Genomic DNA, 21,776 nt, shown 5'->3' on the forward strand with positions numbered 1-21,776 from the left:
GTAAGTGTCCTTTGGATAAGGAACTTAATATTAGTGACTCTTTGAGTCGAACGTCTTCCTCTGACGCTAAAGCTACGGCAGCCCCGCTGCAATGTTCCCTTGCCGCTGCTCGAGCTTCATCTGAAAGGCTGGCACGATGCGTGCGCTGCCACTCGGTATTTGTTAGTCTCTGTACAGCGACCGCAACAAGTGAGCCAGTCTCTTCCTCAGCCTCGTGCGTACGCAGATCCGCCAAGGCCTTGTTGAGTCGAAGTCGCTGTTGGTTCAGTCTCGCCAAACGCCGGCGCTTAGTCTCCGAATCTTCTATACCGTTTGGCGCCCTGTTTACATGCTCATTTACGCGCATAGATTCCTCAATCTCAGCCTTTGTTCGACGTCGCCTGACCCGTCTGGTACCACCTACCGGTTGGGGGATGTGTAGAATTTCAGACGGCCCCACACGTACGGTAGTATTTGCAGCATTGTTGTGCAGCTGAAGTGGCTCGATTGTTAAACGGCCGATTTCAGTATCGAACGGATCAGGAGCCTCGGTGAGGAGAGCTTCCCGGTTCACATGAATGATGTTTAGCCGTTCCCTTCGATGTGCAGCAGCAACGTCGACGCGACGCTCAGCCCGAGAGCGGTTCTGCAAGCGCTGACGCCTGACAGGGCTCTCCTCCGAATGTAGAGGCGAAGCGTACCGGCGACCTAGCACAGCTCGCTCAGCTTGAGTAACGGATACGCCCGCAGCCGAATCAGCGGCAGCTTGAAGCGCACGGGCGACTTGGCGGCGAATTAGCCGACTCCGCGCTTGCCTCCTATTAACGACTCTGCGTACGCGGACCGGACGATCCTCTACGGCCGGCGGCGTAGCGTACCTCGCTTCCAAAGCTCTCCATTCCTCTTGGCTGACCATGGGGTCGAAGGCAAAATTAGAACTGGGAGTCGACACTGAGAACTCACATGACCATTGCAGCCCCCTAACGTTAAATGTGACACACCGGCGTATGCGCAAGTGTTTCGATAGCTTGAAGAATCCGGCCACTAAGAAAGGAACCCGCTCGATTCTTTAACAAAATAATAAAGATAAATAAATAATTAATTAATTAATAAAGTAGACAGTAAGATGAGAGCAAAGCTAATTTATTCCATTTAAGAGGAAAAGGGCAAAGATTCGACCGAATTATTCGGTATCAGAAGTTAAATCTATGACACACTCGTCAACGTTTCTTTTAGGTTCGGCATAATCTTCGATGAACAATGGTTCAGGCTCATCGTCGTCGTCGGTATCGCTGTCTTCGTAGTCCTCACTGTCCGAATCGAACAGCTCGAGAGCGTTAACTCTAGAGCGAAGATACGCAATCGTATGTCGAGCGCGGTCCAGCCTAGCGCGAAGGTCTGCAATTTCTTCGTGATAGCTGTACCGAGGACGTTGGACCGGACGTACGTCCAGGTATCTGTTGCAGTCGAAGTCACGTGTGCGGCGAAGAACCATAGAGGTAATTGAATAATGAGAGTTTGAAATTATTAACTTGAGGTCCGACCCTTAATAAAACCTATATGTGTAAGTGCCTGATTTACGTTGACACACGATATGGTGGCCCGTTTGTAATCTCCAGCTGTTGCGTACGTAAAATTGCAAAGCGACGATAATGCTCTCTGTCGGTAATCGTGCTGGTTAATAAGCATGGTCGTCCAAGAAACGGCGGATAGACTCGCACTGCTGTCTATTCGAAATGCATTTAACATGTACTCGCAATAATGTGTTTGTGGTGCGGTTAATAAAATGTGGGCTCGCAAAAATAAAATTGTGGTGCTGCTGAGAAAAATCTAGTGGCGAATAAACGATTTCAGATTTATAAAAACCGGCTGCTCCATGGTTGAGCAATCGTCATTAAATCCAGTTTATTTACCAATCATGTATGTTATTTTCATTAATTTTGTCCAATGATTTGTCCGGAAAAGCGTGACAGGCACGACAATTTAGTGTGACGGACAGGCAGGTTGCTGCAGTAGATGTTTAAGACTAGCCGTTCGCCGCCGCTACGCGGCGGAGTGGCATGGTTTGTTGGAGATGCGGTGACCGCAAATTTAAATGCTTCTTGGTGTCGCGTACTTTGTTAGCGTCGTTCACCCCAGTAGGTCATGGCTTCGTGTACTTAACTATTTACCATTCCGTAGTCTCATGCGGACCCGTATAATATCGTTGTTTGGTAAGCTTCCGTTACCCTGTACTACAGGCTGGATGTCATGTTCTACAGTGGCCGGCGCTCTTCTGGGATCTTTCTGGGTTCGTGGCTCCCTGCCCACCGGTGGCCCACGCTGCTTATTGGTTATACGACCTCTCGTTTAAAATAATACTTGTTAGTACGGCCTCTTTCGTGACCGTTGGCCTCCCATCGCTGGTACCCTGGCCGAAGAGTGCTATTCCGTGGTTTGGCGCATTCACGCAGTCGTATTATTCCATCACCCGTGCATCGTGCTCTCCTGGTGAGGTTCCATCGACCGCGGTATCACGCTATCGTGCAATCGCGGTGTGGTAATGCCGTCTATGGTATTGTGCTCGCGTAGTGCACCTGCGTTGCCCGTGCTATTGTGTTTTGCAATGGCATCGTACTCCACAATGTGGAATCGTGGTCCCCCTAAGAGCCCCCTCGTTTATTTCGTGGCTGGTCCACCGTCCGTGCAATCGTGCTCTCATGTACTACTGTCCTTCGTGGCTCGGTAAGCTCAGGTTCTACACTAGTATGGTGTTCCGTGGCTTGATGGTCTTCGGTCTAGGGTGCTATTCCGTGGTTTGGTGCCTCCATGCAGTCGTGTGGTTCCGTCGCCCGTTCCATCGACCGCGTTACCATGCTATCGTGCAATCGCGGTATGGCAATGATGTCTACGGTATTGTGCTCGCGTAGTGCATCTGCTTTGCCCGCGTATCGTGTTCTACAATGGTAATGTGCTCCGCGGTGTGCATCTGCGTTGCCCGTGTTATCGTGCTCTACATGGGCTTCGTGCTCCACGGTGTGCAATCGTGGTCCCCCCAAGCACCCCCGTGATTTTCGTGGCTGGTCTGCCGTCCGTGCAATCGAGTTTTAATGTGCTACTGTCCTCCGTGGCTCGGGGAGCTGAGCTTCTACGCTGGTATCGTGCTCCGTGGCTCAAAGATCTCCCGTCTATAGCTACTGTGGCTGTGCTCCCCTATGGCTTAGTGGCACAGTCCATGCTATCGTGTTAGCTTGCGATGTTGCGGTTGGTCTGTCGTCCGTGAAATCGTTAGCTACCGTAGTGTCGTGCTGTCGGACTCGGTGAGCTCCGATTCTACCCTAATATCGGGCTCCAATGCTCGGATGATCTTCCGTTTATGGTACATCGCGTTTTCACGTTTGGTCGGTCGACTGTGCTCCGTGTTGTACCGTGGTGCTATGGGAGAATTACTGTCCGTGCACTCTTACCGCTACGTGCTCTACAGTGGCTTCGAAGTTGCGTGCTCTTCCGTAGCCGTGCATTTCAGCATGCTGGGGTGTCTATGTATTTAGTTCCCTTCCGTGGCCCGTACGCTCCCGTCATATTCTCGTTCTTCTGTTCTTTCTATGGCTGCGTGCACTTCCATCTTTCACGCTACGTAGAACACTTCGTGGTTTGCATCGGCTAAATCTTCTATCATCGTCCATGACGTTCCGTGCTTCGTGTTGCTCTTCTATCCCATCGTTTTTCGTGCTCTTGCTTAGTCACGTGCCTCCGCGCTAACTTAAACACAATAGCTGTTCCCATTTTGTTTGATGTACGCTACATATATTGTTGGAAAGTTCGCACAATATCTGAAGGTCGCACACTACGCGCGCAAATACAAAGGAAGATGACACTTTTTCCCGGAGGCAGTGTGGTGCAGGGCACGATAATCTTTTTTAAAAGTATTCACATTTTTTTAAATAGTAATAGAATTGTGATTTATTATCGAACGCTGATATAATAACTATGTGTACTACTACTACAAATAGCTGCAAGGAAAAATAGGAATTGTCTTGATAATAGTACTACTCAAAACAGCATTGTAAGTTTAATTTCTGGAAAAGTACTATGAAGCCTAAAATATCATTATATATTCAATAGCTACTAAAGTTTCGATTGAGGCCTAAATATAAGTCACCAAGGCCTACAATTTTTTCAAACAGCTCCTACGACGATATACTACGTGTGTGCGCGTTGGCGCCTTCTACCAATGCTAACTAACGCGCGCACAGGCTTCGCCCTTTGCGTGAGGTGGCGCTCCAGCGTTAAAAATGGGGGCAAAATGAAATTTGAACGGTGCATTTAAGTACGATGTGTTGACCACATACAGTGTGTACACCACATATTGTAATTTTAGCGAATCGAGGCCGCCTTCGCTGCGCTCGGCAGCCAGTAGAACGCGCGTATTAGCGTGAGTTTTATTAACCCTAGCCGCGGACGGACTGACAGACACCAGACTCCACTAGAGAAGTAAGATTGGCCCAGATCGTAGGGCCTAAGGCCCTGGTCGGAAACGATCGTTTCGGTTTTGACAGTTTCAGATGGACCTACCCCCTAGTCTGATCCGATCCAGTCTGGTCGGTTGGCTCTCATTTTTGGATGTGTACACTCTGGCACCATTCCAGAAACGGTCAAATAGCTCACAGCGGCGATCGCGTCTCTTTATTACAAGCCTTCCCGAAACCCAGCCAATCCTGCAGGATGGCGCAGCACGTCACTCAGTCGGCGCAGGGTTTGTCGGAGAGCTTCTCTTTTCCCCTCACGACGGACGACACCAGAGCGAGTGACATGACCACCATGTACGACTACCTGCTGCTATCCACAAAACTGTAACGGGGTTACCTGGTGTGGAACACACCGGGGTACGAAGTACCCGGAGAGTTAACAAACGCTCAGTACATAAGTTGGAGAGTTAACAAGGTATCTCAGTACGTTGGCTGAAAGCCACACGTTATGCATTTGATTAGGTTTAACTATGCTAGATAGTTAAACAGATACATTTACCCCTAGGCGGTTTGGCCGCAATAATAGTAAATAAAACACTTCTGGTTTTGAAGCATAAAAGTTAAGGTATTAGCTTTGAGCCCTGGTCTTGGGCTGTAAGTGTCCTTTGGATAAGGAACTTAATATTAGTGACCCTTTGAGTCGAACGTCTTCCTCTGACGCTAAAGCTACGGCAGCCCCGCTGCAAATGGTAGCACTTGTAGTCAATCCCGCTCCTGAGTCGGCTGACTATATCCTCTGCGAGGGTGGAACACCCCGTGTTCGCGAATTTGCCCCCGGCGCAGCAGGACGCGCTTACTAAGCTTATGTCCTTGCTTGGCCCGGAGGGCGTGGCTCATCTTGCATCGCAAGGTCCAGAGGCGGTCACCGCCAGGCTGGAATCGTTCTTCCGCTACGAGAACGCGCTCTTGGAGCACGTCCAAGAGAAGATGAGCGCCGCAACGGCGGCGGCGTCGATGACGCGTGAAGAGTCTATGAGACTGAAACCGCTCATGGTGAGCGTAAAAACCTTCGAGGGGAAGGATGGAGAGAATCTCCTTCTCTGGACTCGTGAGGTCGAGATGGCCATGGAATCGGCCCTGCTCCAGTCTGAACATCAGCGCGTTGCGCTGGCTATCTCCAGGCTTGGAGGTCGCGCTCGCGAATGGGCACTAACGTGCGGCACGTCTGTTGACGCTGCATTTCCCACTTGGGATCAGCTGAAGCAACAGCTTTCGCGCGTGTTCGCGCCGCCTAATCAGGCGTACCGTATCCGGTCGAAGTTCCTTGCTACCCGCCAGTATAAGAAGGATTTATTGGATAATGTTCAAGAGTTGAGAGCTCTTATCGCCGGAATGGCGGCGGACCCTCTTCCGGAACTGATCAGCGTGACCGGGTTCATGGAGGGACCTCGTGTGAGCGCAGCTCGAACGGAAGTGTTCCGTGTACACCCTAACTCCTTCGAAAAGGCGGTGGATGTGGCATTGAATGCCGAGCACAACTTCAGGTCGGCGCGACCTGGTTGGAGCGCTGGTAGCGCAAGCTCTTCGAGCGGTCCAGAGCCGATGGACCGCAGCTATGCTGAAGGTGAAGAAGCGGAGCTTCTTGCTGCGGAGCAGCGCGCCGCCATCCGCCGATGCTTTGTGCGCAATAGCACTAAGCACTTGAGGGCCTATTGCCCTCTGCGCAAGAAGCGCGAGGCTCCGGCGAGCCAACCCTCCGGGTCATCGCCGGGAAACGGCAACTCCCAGTAGACGCGGGGCGGCCTACTGGGGAAGAACTGAGTTCTGTTGTGCCTCGAAGAGGTAGAGGGCAACGGGGCTCAGCCCCGAAGAGAGCTGAGCTCTCTTACGAGAAGAGTGTGTGCAAGCCGGGCTTGCTGGTCGTTCAAGCGAACGTGAAGGGCTTTGCAAAGCCATGGAGAGTCTTGATTGACTCGGGAGCCTCGGGAAACTACGCCCGTCGCTCCACCCTAGAAGAGAGTCAGCTGTATGCTGAAGCACTGGAAGTGCCAACAAGAGATACGATCTCTGTCCGTCTCGCGACGGGGACACTAAAACTGTGTCGAAGGTCTCTGTCGACCTTGGAGTGAAGTTTGAGAACTTCGATAGCGTGGAACGCTGTTTGGACTTAGACCTGGATGCGAGGTATGACCTCATCCTTGGCATGGCATGGCTGGAACGCCATGAGCCATGGATCGACTGGAAGTCGAAAACGCTGGGTGCGTCGCACCCTGCTCTTAGTGGAGCTTTGGTGAGTCATGAACCCACCTCTGCTAGGAAGCAGAAGCGCTTTTGGCGCGAGCACGAGGCCGAGGCGGCCGTAGTGCTGGACATTGGTATGTCCGAAATCCTTAGCAACGAAATTGCTGTTTGTACTGAGGGCGTACGTGATGCGGCACGCTGAGCGGTGCAGGTCAGGTCAATGCCCAACTGCTGGGTCCTGGTGAGGACGAGCGCGGAGTGGCGCGTAATCCACTGATTGGTACGAATCTGGTCGATGACCAACCGCTGGGTGACCCGAGGGTCGCGGTCGACTGCGAGTCGAGGCATCATGGGCGTGGCCCAGGAGATGCAGGTGCAGTAACACCTAGTTCGCTGTGTGAAGGTCAAGGACCTCTTGGCTTTCAGCCGAGTGTCTTGCGAGACACTGTATCCTCTTCGAGGAGTGATGGTGCTGCTGCACCCGGTGGTGGTGACGGAGATGTCGCCACACCTCCCTCAACCAGCCGGGCTCGGTCGCGGAGGGAGAGGAGAAGAAGACGCAGGGCGTCTGTGACGTCCTCGACGTCGGACGATGTGTCCAACGTGACGAGCAGTGATGCTCCACGTGATTGCTGTGAACAGCTGAATACACTCGTGAATAGAGTGACGGGGGATGTTGACGGTGATATCAGCCTTGACACTCTGCCCGCTGCGGATGCTCTGCTAGATCTGGACGAGATGTCCATTGCCGAGTTTAGCGAAGCCTTAAAGGCAGGCGAGCTAGCCGAGGTGGTCCTGCTAGGACCTGAGGAGGAGTTGAACACCTCATCCGTCGTGGACGACGCGGTCCTAGAGGACACCAAGAAGGCGCTGAGCGCAAGAAGTGGATCGGTGATCCTCAAAGATCCTTCGGATCCCTTCTACCCGGTGGTGAAGGAGTATGGAGACGTTGTCTCGAAAGACCCACCGACGGGCCTGTCTCCGGATCGAGGCGTGTGTCATGAGATGGACCTGGTTCCTGGAACCAAATACTGCGTAACAAGGCAATGGCCTTTGCCGATAGAGCAGTGTGACGTCATTGACGCATTTTCCGTGCGAAGCACGAGGCAGGGATGGTGCATGAGCGTAAGGCTCCGCACTCGACACCCACGTTCTGTGTCAGAAAGCCGAACGGCAAGTGGCGCATTGTTCATGCTTTTAACAAGCTAAATGCGGCTACTATTCCGGCGCAAACGCCGATTTCTCGCAAGGATGTTCTGCAGAACAACATGGTAGGCTGTACGTTGTACAGCGCGCTCGACTTGGTCGATGGCTACTGCCAATTGCTCATGAGAGCGAGCGACATTCCGTTGACAGCGGTGAGTACTCCGAGCGGTATGCTCTGGGCGTGGCTGGTGATGCCCCAGGGGCTGTCGAACGCACCAGCAACGTTCAATCGTCTTGTGACGCAGCTGTTTAGGCCCCACCGGGCGTACGCTCAAACGTACTTTGACGATATATTCGTCCATAGTCGTGCTGAGCAATGAAAGTCGGACGTGGAAAACCACATTGACCACTTGCGAGTGGTGCTCGAGTGCATGCGCACTAATCAGTTTTATGCCAACTTGGACAAGTGCGTCTTTGGCGCGGAGGAAATACCTTTCCTCGGGTGCTTCATTGGGAAGCGAGGCTTAAGGGCAGATCCTGCCAAAGTCAAGGCCATCGTGGACTGGCCCGTTCCCAAGAACCAAAAAGGCTTACGTAAGTGGCTAGGCTTAGCCAATTACTTGCACAAGTACAGCGCGAAATACGTGGAGATGGCTCGGCCATTTTCAGATCTTCTTAAAAAGGACGCACCGTGGTGCTGGAACGTCGAGCACGACGGAGCCTTTGAGGCTATGAAGGAGAGCCTCCTCCAGGCTCCAATCCTTGCGCTACCGGACCCGGATAGTCCGTTTAGCGTCGTCTGTGACGCCTCCGATTTTGCAATCGGTTGTGCTTTACTACAAGCAGACGCCGACGGGCGTGAGCGCGTGATCGCGTTTGAGTCTCGCCAGCTTAAAGCTGCAGAGAAGAACTATCCAGTTCATGACAAAGAGCTACTTGCAATGAAGTATGCTCTAGTCAAGTTCAGGGTACACCTGCTAGGCTCTAAGCCTTTTGTTATCTTCACTGATCATGCGTCGTTACGCACTGCGACACAGTCGCCTCATCTCTCTCAGAGAATGGCAAGACGGCTTTTCTTCTTTGCCGAGTATAACTTCGAGGTGAAGTACAAGCCGGGGCGGCTTAATGTAGTGGCCGATGCGCTCTCGCGCAGGCCGGACTACGAGTTAGCTCATGTCACGACAGTGACGTCGTCAGTGCCTGACTTGATACGCGGAGCGTATGCACAAGAGGACATGTGCGTATCGCTGCTACGGGCTCTTGGGAGCGAAGAGTTTAAAGACTCTGACAAGGAATTGTCTGGGCGTTTACGCTCGAGGCTGCATCGATACTCGCTCGATGGCGGTCTGCTGTACTACAGCACCGACGCTGAGGATGACCCTCGTGTAGTCGTTCCTCATGATGAGGATCTTAAGTATCGAATCCTCAATGAGGTTCATGATACGCCCGTGGGTGGGCACTTAGGTCGGGAGAAGACCTTCGGCTGGGTACTGGTGGCCCAAGGTGTATAAGTGGGCTGGTACCTATGTACGCACGTGTGAGACGTGTCAACAAACTAAGTCCGCGCTGAGCACGACAGTGCCATTGGTAAGTTTGCTTGTCCCCAAGGAATGTTGGCAGACCATGAGTATGGACTTTGTGTTTGGCCTTCCCAAGGATAAGGCAGGAAACACGGGTATTGTGGTCTTTGTAGACCGATTGAGCAAGATGGATCATCTAGCGGCGGTGCCAGACACCACTGATGGTGATGGTACAGCTTTGCTGTTTTTAGACCGAGTCTTTCGCCAACATGGCTTGCCTGAGGCAATTGTCTCGGATCGAGATCCGCGCTTCACCGCGAAGTTCTGGACGTCTCTCTTCAGAGTGCTCGGCACTCATTTGGACATGCCCACAGCGGACCATCCGCAGACCGACGGTCAAACCGAACGCGTGGATCGCGTTGTGGAGGATATCCTCCGAAGCGTATGCGGTGAGGCGCCAAAACGCTGGAGCCATTTGCTCCCACTCGTTGAGCTCGCATTAACTAATGAAGTGCACGCCTCGACAGGCTACACTCCGTTCTATGTGAACGGCTTGGTGAACCCTCGCGTCCCACTGACGCCTCCACGCAGTGGCTCAGGGCTTGATGGGGGAGGGATAGTCGAGCGGGTAGCTGATGTCAGCCCTGTCGCGGCTCGCAAGCAAGTCAATGACTTTGTTTCTTTGAGACTGCGTATTGCGTCAAGTACGCGACGCTATGACTGAAAGCCAAGACATGCAAAAAGAGCGTGCAGATGCCTAAGGCAGACGCAATGAAGAAAGGTTTGAGGTCGGAGACCAAGTTTTATTAAATGCAAAAAGACCTACCTACTCATGCAGTGTCTGCAGTCTTCAAGACGAAGTTAAGACCTCGGTTCATAGGACCGTTCAAGGTCGTGACCAGGAAGGGCCTAGCGTATACGCTCAATCTTCCGAAGAAGATGCGCACGCGTCCGGTCTTCTATGTTGGCTTGCTTAAGCCATATCAAGACCCTGCTCAGGTGAGCGCGGAGGCGTTGGCACCAGCGGTGGCTGGACCACGAACAGCTGCAGGGCAGCAGGTGGTAGAACCACGGGAGGCTGAACGACAGCATGTGGCAGAGCCACAGGTCGCGGGGCGAAGTGCTCGAGATGCAGGAGCAGGACAAGCTGAACGTTCAGCCGAGCGACTGGACGCTCAAGGTCCGAGACCTGGTTGTGAGTCAACAGTGGTGGCTCTAACCTATCCACAAGGTGGATCATCTCTTCGAGATCGACCGATGGGCGATGAACGTGAACATTCGCGTCGTGGACGCCGGCGTCGTATGGACGCAGACGCCGTTCCGGCAAGTGCTGACTCATCCCGCGAGAGTCCAGCTGAGGCAAGACCTCCTCCTGCTCCGCTCGATGAGCATGGTGAGCTCCACTTTCACATGGAACGCCTTGTGGCGTGGCGTAGACGCCAGGGTCGTACCCAGTACTTGGTGAAGTGGAGGGTTACCCTCACTCACAGAACTCATGGGAGTTTGAGGTTATCCTCAGGCAAGATTGCCCTGACGTCGTTGACGCTTACGACCGGGCACATCATGTGCCGAAGCGCCACCATGGCGTGCGACAGCGTCGCCAGGCGCTGGGCGCCTCCCACTAGAGTGGGGAGCGATGAGGTCAGTAGTTGAGCTCAGGCTCTGACCAGTGGCTGCAGCAGCCAGCTCGTACGTATGAGCGGTGCTCGCAGCGTGAGCAGGAGGTGGAGAGACCTCATGGTGATAGGGACATGGTCCCGAAGGAAGCAGGTGCTTCGTGTTGTGCTGAACAAGGCTCAGGCACAAGCGTCTCGATAGACGCATAGTTGTTTTGAAACAACTTGCTCGATGAGCATGATCCAAATGTGGATGCGCTGTAACAGCGAAAGTGGTGTCCCGGACGGGGATCGAACCACTGGCCTTTGGCTTGACAGGCCGGAGCTCTACCATTGAGCTATAAGGGCGATGCCCGTACGTCAGTCCGAGAACGGACTACTCATGATATGAGAGGGCTGCGCCCGGGTGGATTTGAACCACCGACCTGAGGTTTCCAAAGCCAACGCTCGACCATTGAGCTAAAAGAATGTTGCCCTTAGGCTTCTCCAAGCGTGGACAACAGTTCATGGAACGAAAGGGCTGTGCCCTGGTGGGTCCTAACCACCGACCTGTGGCTCTCAAAGCCAACGCTCAACCATTGAGCTAAAAAGGTGTTGCCCTAAAGCTTGTCCAAGCGTGAACAATCGCTCATGGAACGAGAGGGCTGTGCCCTGGTGGGTTCGAACCACCGACCTATCGCTTGTGAAGCGAGTGTTCAACCGCTGAGCTGTTGTCGACGACTCGAATGAGTCAAGAGCATTGTTTTAAGCGGTTTGCAACACTTGGAGTAGGCGCGGAGCGCGAGCGTAGGTCTGAGACTGCTTGAGAGCAAGATGAGCGCTGCGCTTGGAACATTAAGCCGTGGGCCGACGACGCGAAGTTGGGCATCAACGATGCGTAGGCGTTTGTGAGCTCACGGAGCTGTACAACGCTGGTGTGCGGTGTAGTAACCCCCGCCGTCTTAACAAGACGTGACCTCGCTGAGAAAAGTTTCGAGAACGGAATGTTCTCATCTTAGTGGAGGAGAGTGTAACGGGGTTACCTGTTGTGGAACACACATGGGTACGAAGTACCCGTAGAGTTAACAAGCTCTCAGTACATAAGTTGGAGAGCTAACAAGGTCTCTCAGTACGTTGGCTGAAAGCCACACGTTATGCATTTGATTAGGCTTAACTATGCTAGATAGTTAAACAGATACATTTACCCCTAGGCGGCTTGGCCGCAATAATAGTAAATAAAACACTTCTGGTTTTGAAGTATAAAAGTTAAGGTATTAACTTTGAGCCCTGGTCTTAGGCGGTAAGTGTCCTTTGGATAAGGAACTTAATATTAGTGACCCTTTGAGTCGCACGTCTTCTTCTGACGCTAAAGGTACGGCAGCCCCGCTGCAGAAACCGATTGTTTCTCCATCCCTGACTGTGTCGCATCCTCTGCTGCTGACAGAGCTGCGCTAGCGCACATGAGGGTGCACAGTCTGCTTATTTGCAAGGTGGAGGAGAAGCTACATACTCAAGTTTATCAGCACTACAAGGTCCTACAAGCAAAACGCTAGCATCTTGGGGTGATGAGAACGTGGAAGCGCAAAAACTCCGTCGGGAATTACGCGAGCACATTACGCAAGCCGAAGCAGGTAATCTCCGTGAAATCGATCGTCAACGTCACGCTGATACCCGTTCTGCTCAAGGCATTGAAGTGCAAGAGGCGGCGAAGGAGGCGGCACAAATTCGACGGAAATGTGTGCGCAGAGGGCATGCACTTTGTAACCACGACGTATTCGATAAATCTCGGGTCTCAGGGATGAACGTGTCAGATGGCCGACATCGGCTTCCTGGGATGTATCCGTGTGGTTGGTGTGGAGCCTGGAAATGGCCAGGTGAATCTCAAATGTCGTGTTGCCTCGCAGGCAGAGTACGACTACGGGCTTTGAAGCGAGTGCCTCCTGTGCTTCTACAGTACTATGGGGATCGCGAGTTCAGGAAGTCTATTCGGGCGTACAATCAAGGTTTTGCTTTTACCTCTATCGGGGTTACTCGCAGTGATTGCCGTGGGGTTCAAGGCGTTAGAGAAGATACTTCGGTGCAAGGACAGCGAGGGGTGTACACCTACAGAGTCCAAGTCGCTATGGGCCATTACTTGGGTTCCCTGTTACCTCGCATGGACCACAGATCCGGTCAGTTTTTTCCTGCTAAGTTTGCGCAGATCTACATCGTAGATGATGATTTAAGGCGAAGAACGTTGCGACGAAAGGATATTTTCGCGGAGCTCCACCATGAGAAGCTGACGACTCTAGAGCTAATGATGGCTACGTACAACCCATTTGCCAAGCAATACCTCAACCACGGAGAGAAAATCCCAAGGGATATGGCAGAGGGAAACGACTACATCAACGTTGTGTACCATCTACATGCTGACAAGCGCAGAACGGGGACTACCAATCTACATACTGTGAGCGAGGTTGGTGCCGTAATGGTCGAGGATGGAAACTTTAACAAGTATCGGGATCTACAGCTGTACACCAAGCCGCACGGACTATTGCGTATTTTCGAGACCAACCCGATGTATGATCCGCTACAGTATCCCTTGCTATTCCCGATGGAAGAGCACGGTTGGACATTTACTGATACCGACGCCAACGGACAAAAGTATCGAGATAAAACAAAGATGTCTCTGCGAGAGTTTGTTGCGTATCGACTATTTCCGAAAGATGACGATGGGGCCGCTTTACACCACGGTGGTCGGCTCTTCCAGCAGTGGTGTGTCGACCAACGAGCGAAAGTGGAGCAGGAATTAATGCGGTGGGCTTCCAAAAACCAACAGACACTACGGGCGGAGCTTTACACCGGCGTAGCAGACGCATATCTGGATGAGACTACCTTGGTTTTAGGTGAGGGCGAGGGGCTAATTTCCGAGTACAATCGAGAAACTCGCCGTTTAGAAACCCCAAGGTCTACTCGCACTACAGAACAGCATTTCTTAGAGCGCGTTGGCAAGAAAATCATTCTCCCAGCGACATTCACTGGTGGGCTCAGGCAGATGTACAAGTCTTATCAGAACTCAATAACGATTGTTCGCGAATACGGAAAACCGGATATATTTTCAACGATGACGTGCAATCCGGAGTGGGAGGAAATTGTCAGCGGTATTCCTGGCGGCTATACCGCACAAGATCGTCCTGATTTAGTAGCCCGGATTTGGCAGCTAAAACTCCGCGCCCTGTTAAAGGATTTGGACGAGGGGGTACTTGGTCGCGTCCAAGCTCGCATTTACGTTGTTGAATCCCAAAAGCGAGGCCTCCCTCACGCGCATATCTTGATCATTTTGGCGGACGAAGACAAACCACGGACACGAGATATCATCGACAAAATGGTCTCTGCAGAGATTCCTGACGAAGTCGGCAACCCCGATCTTTATAAGACAGTGATGACGTGTGATGCATGGTCCATGTGGACACCTAAATCCCCGGTGCGCCTGTATGAAGGACGGCAAGTGCTCCAAAGAATTTCCAAAACCTTTGGCGGAGATTACACGAGCAAGTGCCGATGGGTATCCAGTCTACGGGCGTCGCCGTCGGTCGGAGGGTGTGTTAAAATTTCGAGGTCGGGAGTATGACAACGCGACGGCAAACCAATGGGTTGTACCTTACAATCCGTACTTCTCGCAGAAGTACAACTGTCATATCAACGTGGAGATTTGTACGGCTATCACGGCTGTGAAGTATCTATACAAATATGTGTACAAGGGTTCCGATAAGGCAGTACTCACGGTTGAAGCCGTGAGGGGGGATGGTGAGCAGATGGGCAGACCACGCGACGAGCCAAATGAGGTGTTGCGGTATCTCAATCCACGGTACATATCTCCTGTTGAAGCTTGCATGCGGCTTCTTGACTTTACCGTTCAAGGAAAGAGTCATTCCGTCGAGCAGCTCACAGTGCATCTGGAACAGAGGCAGATGATTGCCTTTCGGACTAGCGACCGACCTGAGACCGTTCTCGCGAATGGCGAGCACACGATACTTACTCGCTTCTTCGATTTGTGTGCCAGCGAGGCCCCGGAAAATCAAATCGCAAAAACAATGCTTTACCAGGAGGTACCGAAACAATTCAGTTGGAAGGATAAGCAATGGACCCGTCGTACCAAATTTCAAGCATCGCTCGGAAGACTGATTCACGTGTCGATACGGGATGCTGAGCGTTTTTTTCTTCGCGTGATGCTGTGTCATCGCAGAGGTCCAACTTCATTCGAAGATTTAAGGACGGTAGGTGGCGTTGTTCACCCGAACTATGAGACGGCTGCCCTGCATACCGGCTACGTTCAAAACGACGAAGAGTGGGTTGCGTGTATGACCGAGGCTGCCGCATATCAAATGCCCTACCAGCTTCGGCAGTTGTTTGCTACGCTTTTGGTGTACTAAATGCCTACCGATGTTCGCGGTTTGTGGAATACGTTCTACAAGGATTTGTCTGAGGACTTTCTACACAGATACCGCAACCTGCTCGATCCAGTTCAGGGCTCCGTTATTATGTTCGGGACGCTGAAAAGTATTAACGACCTTTTGCGAGTTAGCGGGTACTCCGTTCAGGATTTTGATCTACCTCAACTCAGCGATCATCCAAGATTAGTACTCCAGTCTCTTCAGGAAAACTCACTAATTCGCCGCGAGTTAACAGGATACGACCGGGCTACGTTGGAGGAAATTGTGCGCGCTGGAAGTCGACTCAATGCTGGGCAACAAGCAATCTATGGCCAAATCACTGCCGCAGTAAGCGATCCGGTGGTTGGCAAAAAGCTGTTCTTCATTGACGGACCTGGGGGAACAGGAAAATCTTCCTTACTTCGACACATACTGGCAAGGGTGCGGCTTGACGGCAAAATTGCTCTAGCAGCTGCGTCCAGCGGCATCGCGTCACTACTTCTTATGGGCGGGAAAACAGCACATTCCACCTTCAAGATACCACTGAAGTTAGACAAGGACTCGACTTGCTCTATTTCCAAGCGATCACATTTGCGAAAACTGATCGAGAAGGCGAGCTTGGTTATCTGGGATGAAGCACCGATGACCCATCGGCATGCATTTGAAGCCGTGGATCGGACGCTACGAGACATCCTAGGCAACCCCCGCGAGCCTTTTGGGGGTAAGGTGTTTGTTCTTTCTGGAGATTTCCAGCAAATTCTTCCGGTGGTAAAGAGAGGCACGCCTGCGGAAACAGTTGATGCCTGTCTCAAGTCATCCGACCTTTGGCCTCATTTCCAACAGGTGCGGCTTTCGGAGAACATGCGCGTCCAAACAGCGGATAACCTGACAAGCGCTGACGATATTGCTCAATTTTCAGAGTTCTTGCTAAGGGTCGGAGAAGGGAGACACGAAATCGACCGGGTCCTGGGCGGAGAGCTCATGAAACTACCCCGTGATATGCTACTGGATAACCCTCCGGACGAGCCAGATGAAGATGCTGACATTGCGTCTGGTACAATTCCCAAAGGAATGACCAGAATGATTGATTTCATGTATGCTGATGTGAACGATCCTGATGTCGCTACAGACGAGTACTTCGCCAACCGTACAATCTTGACGACAACTAACGCATTAGTCCACCGCATCAACGAGGCTGTAATGGGCCCTCCCAAGTTACATATGTAGGTAGTTTTATAGGTTCTTTGTAGTGGTTCACACCATTACATAAGTAGGTAGATTTGCATTACAAAAGTAGGAGCAGCAGCACACGAGTAGCGTGTGCTGAACTGCCGTCACCTTATTGGTTGAAATATGGGGAGCCAGACCCATATTCAACCAAGAAGGAGTTGACGTGTATTTGAGTGGTCAGGGCAAGCCGCCCTGGACCTTAATAAAAACAGAGTTGATTTTCCTTCAGACTAAGTACTTGGTTTTAGTATCACTTGACTTGTACGCTTCCTCATCACTACGTGTAAGCAAGTAACGGACACCCCAGGCCCGTTACAGAGGCGGTTTCGGGTCGACTTCAAACGACCGCTCATGAATACTTATCTGCTGACTCCGTCGAAGACGATGACGGAAGTGTCTTTGAACAAGAGTTTCTTCATTCCGTCAACATTAACGGAATCCCGCCCCACAGGCTCATACTAAAGAAAGGCATTCCCATCATGATGATGAGAAGCCTGAACCCGGATTTGGGGCTTTGTAACGGTACGCGCCTGAGGATCGTTGACCTAAAGCCTCACGTCATTTACGCAACAATCATGACGGGGGAGCGGCGGGGTCAGCATGTTCTAATTCCGCGGATTATTTTTGTCAGCGACGATGATACTCGAGAGTTTCCGTTTCGCCTACGTCGAAAGCAGATCCCTGTACAGCCAGCGTTTGCAACGACTATCAACAAGGCCCAAGGTCAAACCGTTATGAATCTAGGGCTATATCTTGCTACACCGTGTTTCTCACATGGCCAGCTGTACGTCGCCCTATCAGGGGCTACATCACGCTCGAATTTTCGAGCCCTCATTGAATATCCGGAACAGGAGGAGGAAGATGGAGTCTACACAAGCAATATCGTTTTCCGACAAATTTTTGACATGTAAACATACTTTTTTTACATTTTACTTCGTTACATCATTAAGACAATTTAATTTAAAAAGTAAAACATGAGGCACCGGATTGGGAGCGAATATATTGTATCGCTGCTATTTTCGATTTAGAAATCATTGTTTGTCCCACCCCCTACTCCCCACCCCGCCAGAGCGAAGCGGATGCGGAAAAAAACTAAAGGGTGATTTAACAAAAACTACCGCCGCGTAGCGGCGGCGCTCGGCTAGTTCAAAAGTACAGGAGATTTGTAAAGGGGTGACTAACTGAATAGGACCGAAACGGCAAATTTGGTCGGAATTCACATCGAATCACCGTGCTCACTTTAAGTACGATATTGGATTTAAAAGGATCGGGAGGGTACGACCTGTAGCTGTTCCGAAAAGCTTGATTTTTGTATCGGGAGACTCAGCTTATTGACCGGAATTCGCTCTGGTCTGATTCAGTCTGGCCATTCTGGAGTGATGGTTTTGCTTTGAAGGGCTTTTAAAATCCGAAGGCTATAAAATAAACTTTCTCAGATTATCTTGTGAAAATAGAGATTGCGAATGTCTTTGGAGCGAAAATCATTTACTACAGTTTTTCGGGCTGGCTTGTCGCAGCGGAGGTCGAACCGAAAAAATCAGGATTCCCCCGAAGTCATTTTGAAGATTGCTGTGGACACCGTTGGTAAAGTGTGCGAATGTGGCTCTCCGTTTGTGTGACAGTGATGGCGATGGCTGTGGAGGCCACCCACGCGTGGACGTTCGATGCGTCGGAGGTGGCGCCTCCCCAGGACATCGTGGGCGAACATCAGTCCCTGCAGCGCTCGTGGACCGTCTCCAGCTTCGCAAAGCTGGAGCAGCTGTACCTGGCTGTTCCTGGTCGCGTCTTCGTGGAGCTGGACCCTTCCTTGCTTCCGGTGACGGAGGCCCCGCTGACGGAATCCCCGGCGACAGAGTCACCTTCAACGGAAAATCCCGTTACCGAAACGCCGGGAGTTGTCTCCGGTGTGACCCCTGGTGTTGTTCCCGGCGTGGTCCCGGGTGTCGTTCCCGGATTTGTGCCCGGTGCGGTGCCCACGGGTTCGATTGCCGAGTCGGGCTCAGGCTGGAGCGATAGCAGCCTGGCAGGCGAGACGATCGAGATTCCTACTATGATGCTACGCAAGCACCATCACCGCCACGACGATGAAGACGAGGAGTCGTCGCAGGGCGAGGAGACGGTTGTAGCCATGATCGTAGTTACAGGCAACTCGACGGATTTGCTAAACATGGTTGAGGCCACGCCTCTGCACCCGCGCCGTAACGATGGACTCAAGCTTCACCTGAAAAACGAGGACGCGTACGGCGAGGGGTACGTGCTGACGCAGATTTACCTGTTTGATAAAAACCTGCTGCGACGTGTGACCACGACCTTCTCGGGAGACGTTGTGCTTACCGACAATGTGGTAACGCTCGACGACGCTGTAGCGGACGTCAAGTTTGCGTGCGTGGGCGACGGCAACTTGTATCTTGAATCGAAATCCAATGCCACGCTGGGATCGATGGAGGTGGAAATCACGGGTAGCGGTCTGGTGCAGTTGCAGATTCCCTCTGTGAACCTTGAGGGCAACCTGAACGTGGTAGTCGCCGGTAGTGGCGCAGTGGCGCTAGTCACGGACGCTATCGCGGTTGGCGCGGTGAAGACGACGCTTTCTGGGTCAGGTGATATTTTCATGGACACGAGCAATTTGTACGCACACAAGCTCGAGGCTTCAGTGTACGGATCTGGTGTAGCCAGCTTCGCTACGCCAGGCTCAGTAGAAAAGGAGACGATGACACTGTCGGGCCCAGGTCAACTGCTTGCTGGCTCGATCGTAGCACGCAAGTCAAATGTGGACGTGTGGGGCGATGGTGAGCTTCTTGTGCAGGTAACTGACAAGCTGACGGTGTCAACATCGGTGTGGGGCAAGGTAGGCTACGTAAACGAGCCGCCTACCGACGTCAAGATTAAGGGATGGTGGTTCTGGCGCGAGGCTAGCTCCATCGTGTACCCTGCGGTCGCTAACAAAGTGGTGGTTTACGAGGTAGTGACCGTACCAGCCAAGTACCCAGTGTACTACTCAATTGAGACGGCCGAGTCAGCACTGTCAGACGACCCGGACTATGCTTTCGTTGCGACTGAACAAGCCAGCGTGGCGCAACTGATGAACACGTCGCTGTCGAGCGTGCAACACGCAGCCACGGCGTCGACAATCTCGCACAATCTATTCTACGCTTTCGTCGGTGTGAGTGTCGTGGTTGTAAACGTGGTTTCTGCGCGTTCGTGGGCGCAGCGTCATGCACGTCGCCACTACACGCGTCTTCTGTAGTGTCTTGACGAGAAGTCCACACGAGGAGCAATAGTTTTGTTGAGCAGCTTTCCAGACCTTCGAATCGGAGTCCGATGTGAGTTGCCCGCCATAAAGTTGAAAATGAAATTGCAAAGATTTGGTGACGAAAGTCGATGGTTTGTAAAGTTACGTGTACGCATACCACCAGATTTGAAATCAGAACCATGGGTAAAATCTGCGAAATCTCGACCCACGCAGTTGCTCAAAGAGGAAACGAAAGGGAAAGATCATTATTCGATATTAGCCTTGAAACGCACAAGTCAAGATGGCCTTCACCGACGTGATTCTCGCCCCGTACGCTACTGCCAAAGATGTCGCGCAGAGTATGAACCCCGTGATGCTGGCCGCGCTTGTCGCCATCGTCGTGGTCGTCAACGTGGTCGCGGCGAAGTCTTGGCAGGCACACCGCAGCCGTCTCGAGTACAGCCCCTTGCTGTAGACGCTTAAATTCCCAGATTCGACGCCCAGGACAAGCAGCGCGCGACCAGAGACAGAACAGGTGCTGGGGCGGGCGTAATTTTCTAATGCAGAAAACCGAAATGGCTGTAGCGAAATAAAAGGCGCATACTTCGCTCTGCTGTAACCAACGTCGAACGTTTACTTCATTGACAGTTTGACTTGTTCACTCAAGCTTTTTCTTTTATACATGTGCTACGCTTTTTCTTTTGTACATGTAGTACGAACAAGCAGTCCAATCGAAAAAATAGCTTTAAAAAGCCCGCTTGTGGAGGAGTCCGATTGGCATAAGGAATTCAGTACATGTACTTTAAGTACAGGAAGTACCATGGTATGTATTAATACTTTAATGAAATGCTTGTCATAAAGGAGCAGGAAATATTACAGTGAAGTTCTTGTCAAAAAGGAGCAGATGTTATTTACCGAGGTGCAGACTGATGTCCCTTTGCCATTATACAGTAGCGCTTCAATTATATGTTTGCGATCGACTTAAATCGATTTAAGGAGACCGCTATCATAGCCGTTGCCTCCCAATGACGACGATTAGCAAAATCTTGGCAGTACTCTCAGCGACGTGGTGTCTGAGTCTGATAGTGGAGGTCATTCTGAATCAATGTTTCAAGCTCCTCCAGGCGCTGCAGATCAATGTGCGGCTGCATCTGCCACGATGCCAGATATATGGTCACGGTCTCATGTTTAAAGCACTCGAAGATGTCGCTAGCGATAAGTGACTTTGCCACCAGCTCGTGCTTATACATCATCAGCACCTCAAGCAATAGCGTCCCTGTCAAAACAAGCAATTGTCAGTTATTCATTTCACTGCCTCAATAATGCCAACTCCCGACTCATACCATATCGTTGCTTGCGCTTCTCGTCCAGGCTGTTTGCTTGACCATCCGTTACCAGCCGCTGCATCCGCGCAAAAATGTCTGCCTACGTTGTGGAGATTTTTGTCAGCATGGCAGCCTGTGAAACAACTATCGCACGAAGAACGCACCAGGCCATCTACCTCATCTTGAAGGCGCTTGCTGCACCTATGCGCCAGATCCCATAACTGTCATCGGCCGCACCAAACAGCACATCGCATTAGATCTTTTCTTGAAAGCGTGAAGGTTGCTGCACTACGCACACGTGAAGACGCACGGTGTCGAATTTGCTCACTATCAGCAAGCGATCCCCAGTGCTCACCAGTAAGGTATCTGTCCAAAATACAACGTTGTTAGGCGGCCAATACGTAGCCAGCAGTCACGCTACGCACGTTGTTTTTTGCAAGCTGTCTGCAAGCTTGGCGAGCTGCTGTTGGCCCCGCGCGCAGGCTGCCTGCCACTCCTGGTCGAGCTTCTTCCACGGACTCAGCCACCAGCAGGCGTTTCTCGCTACCATTTAGCTGTTAATTGTGTGAAACAAATCCTTTACTTCGACATACTCATGCACTTCGATAGGTAACGGAGAGTTGCACTGATACACGCCTGGATTGGTAG

The 21,776-nt window shown here is 51.8% G+C and overlaps 3 protein-coding genes and 1 pseudogene across 4 annotated transcripts; 2 read left to right on the forward strand and 2 right to left on the reverse strand.

Moving 5' to 3' along the window:
* Window positions 1-11,347: 11,347 nt before the first annotated feature.
* On the reverse strand, window positions 11,348-11,419 carry PITG_30605 (annotated as a pseudogene). Its single transcript has one exon. The product of its transcript is annotated as a tRNA-OTHER (tRNA).
* Window positions 11,420-18,142: 6,723 nt separating this feature from the next.
* Window positions 18,143-19,874, forward strand: PITG_19854 (uncharacterized protein; the record flags this gene model as incomplete). The annotated part of the gene is made up of 1 exon (XM_002896017.1): window positions 18,143-19,874. One exon carries the CDS (start codon window positions 18,196-18,198, stop codon window positions 19,816-19,818), a length of 1,623 nt encoding a protein of 540 aa, XP_002896063.1.
* Window positions 19,875-20,048: 174 nt separating this feature from the next.
* On the forward strand, window positions 20,049-20,480 carry PITG_19855 (uncharacterized protein; the record flags this gene model as incomplete). The annotated part of the gene is made up of 1 exon (XM_002896018.1): window positions 20,049-20,480. One exon carries the CDS (start codon window positions 20,105-20,107, stop codon window positions 20,276-20,278), a length of 174 nt encoding a protein of 57 aa, XP_002896064.1.
* A 207-nt stretch (window positions 20,481-20,687) lies between these two features.
* PITG_19856 (uncharacterized protein) lies at window positions 20,688-21,678 on the reverse strand (the record flags this gene model as incomplete). The annotated part of the gene is made up of 5 exons (XM_002896019.1): window positions 20,688-21,079; window positions 21,147-21,228; window positions 21,293-21,349; window positions 21,425-21,494; window positions 21,554-21,678. The coding sequence occupies 5 exons, from the start codon at window positions 21,676-21,678 to the stop codon at window positions 20,862-20,864; spliced, it is 552 nt and encodes a 183-aa protein (XP_002896065.1).
* Window positions 21,679-21,776: the final 98 nt, after the last annotated feature.

The sequence above is a fragment of the Phytophthora infestans genome, genomic scaffold, assembly GCF_000142945.1.
Source record: "Phytophthora infestans T30-4 supercont1.110 genomic scaffold, whole genome shotgun sequence".
NCBI classification, from domain to species: domain Eukaryota; phylum Oomycota; class Peronosporomycetes; order Peronosporales; family Peronosporaceae; genus Phytophthora; species Phytophthora infestans.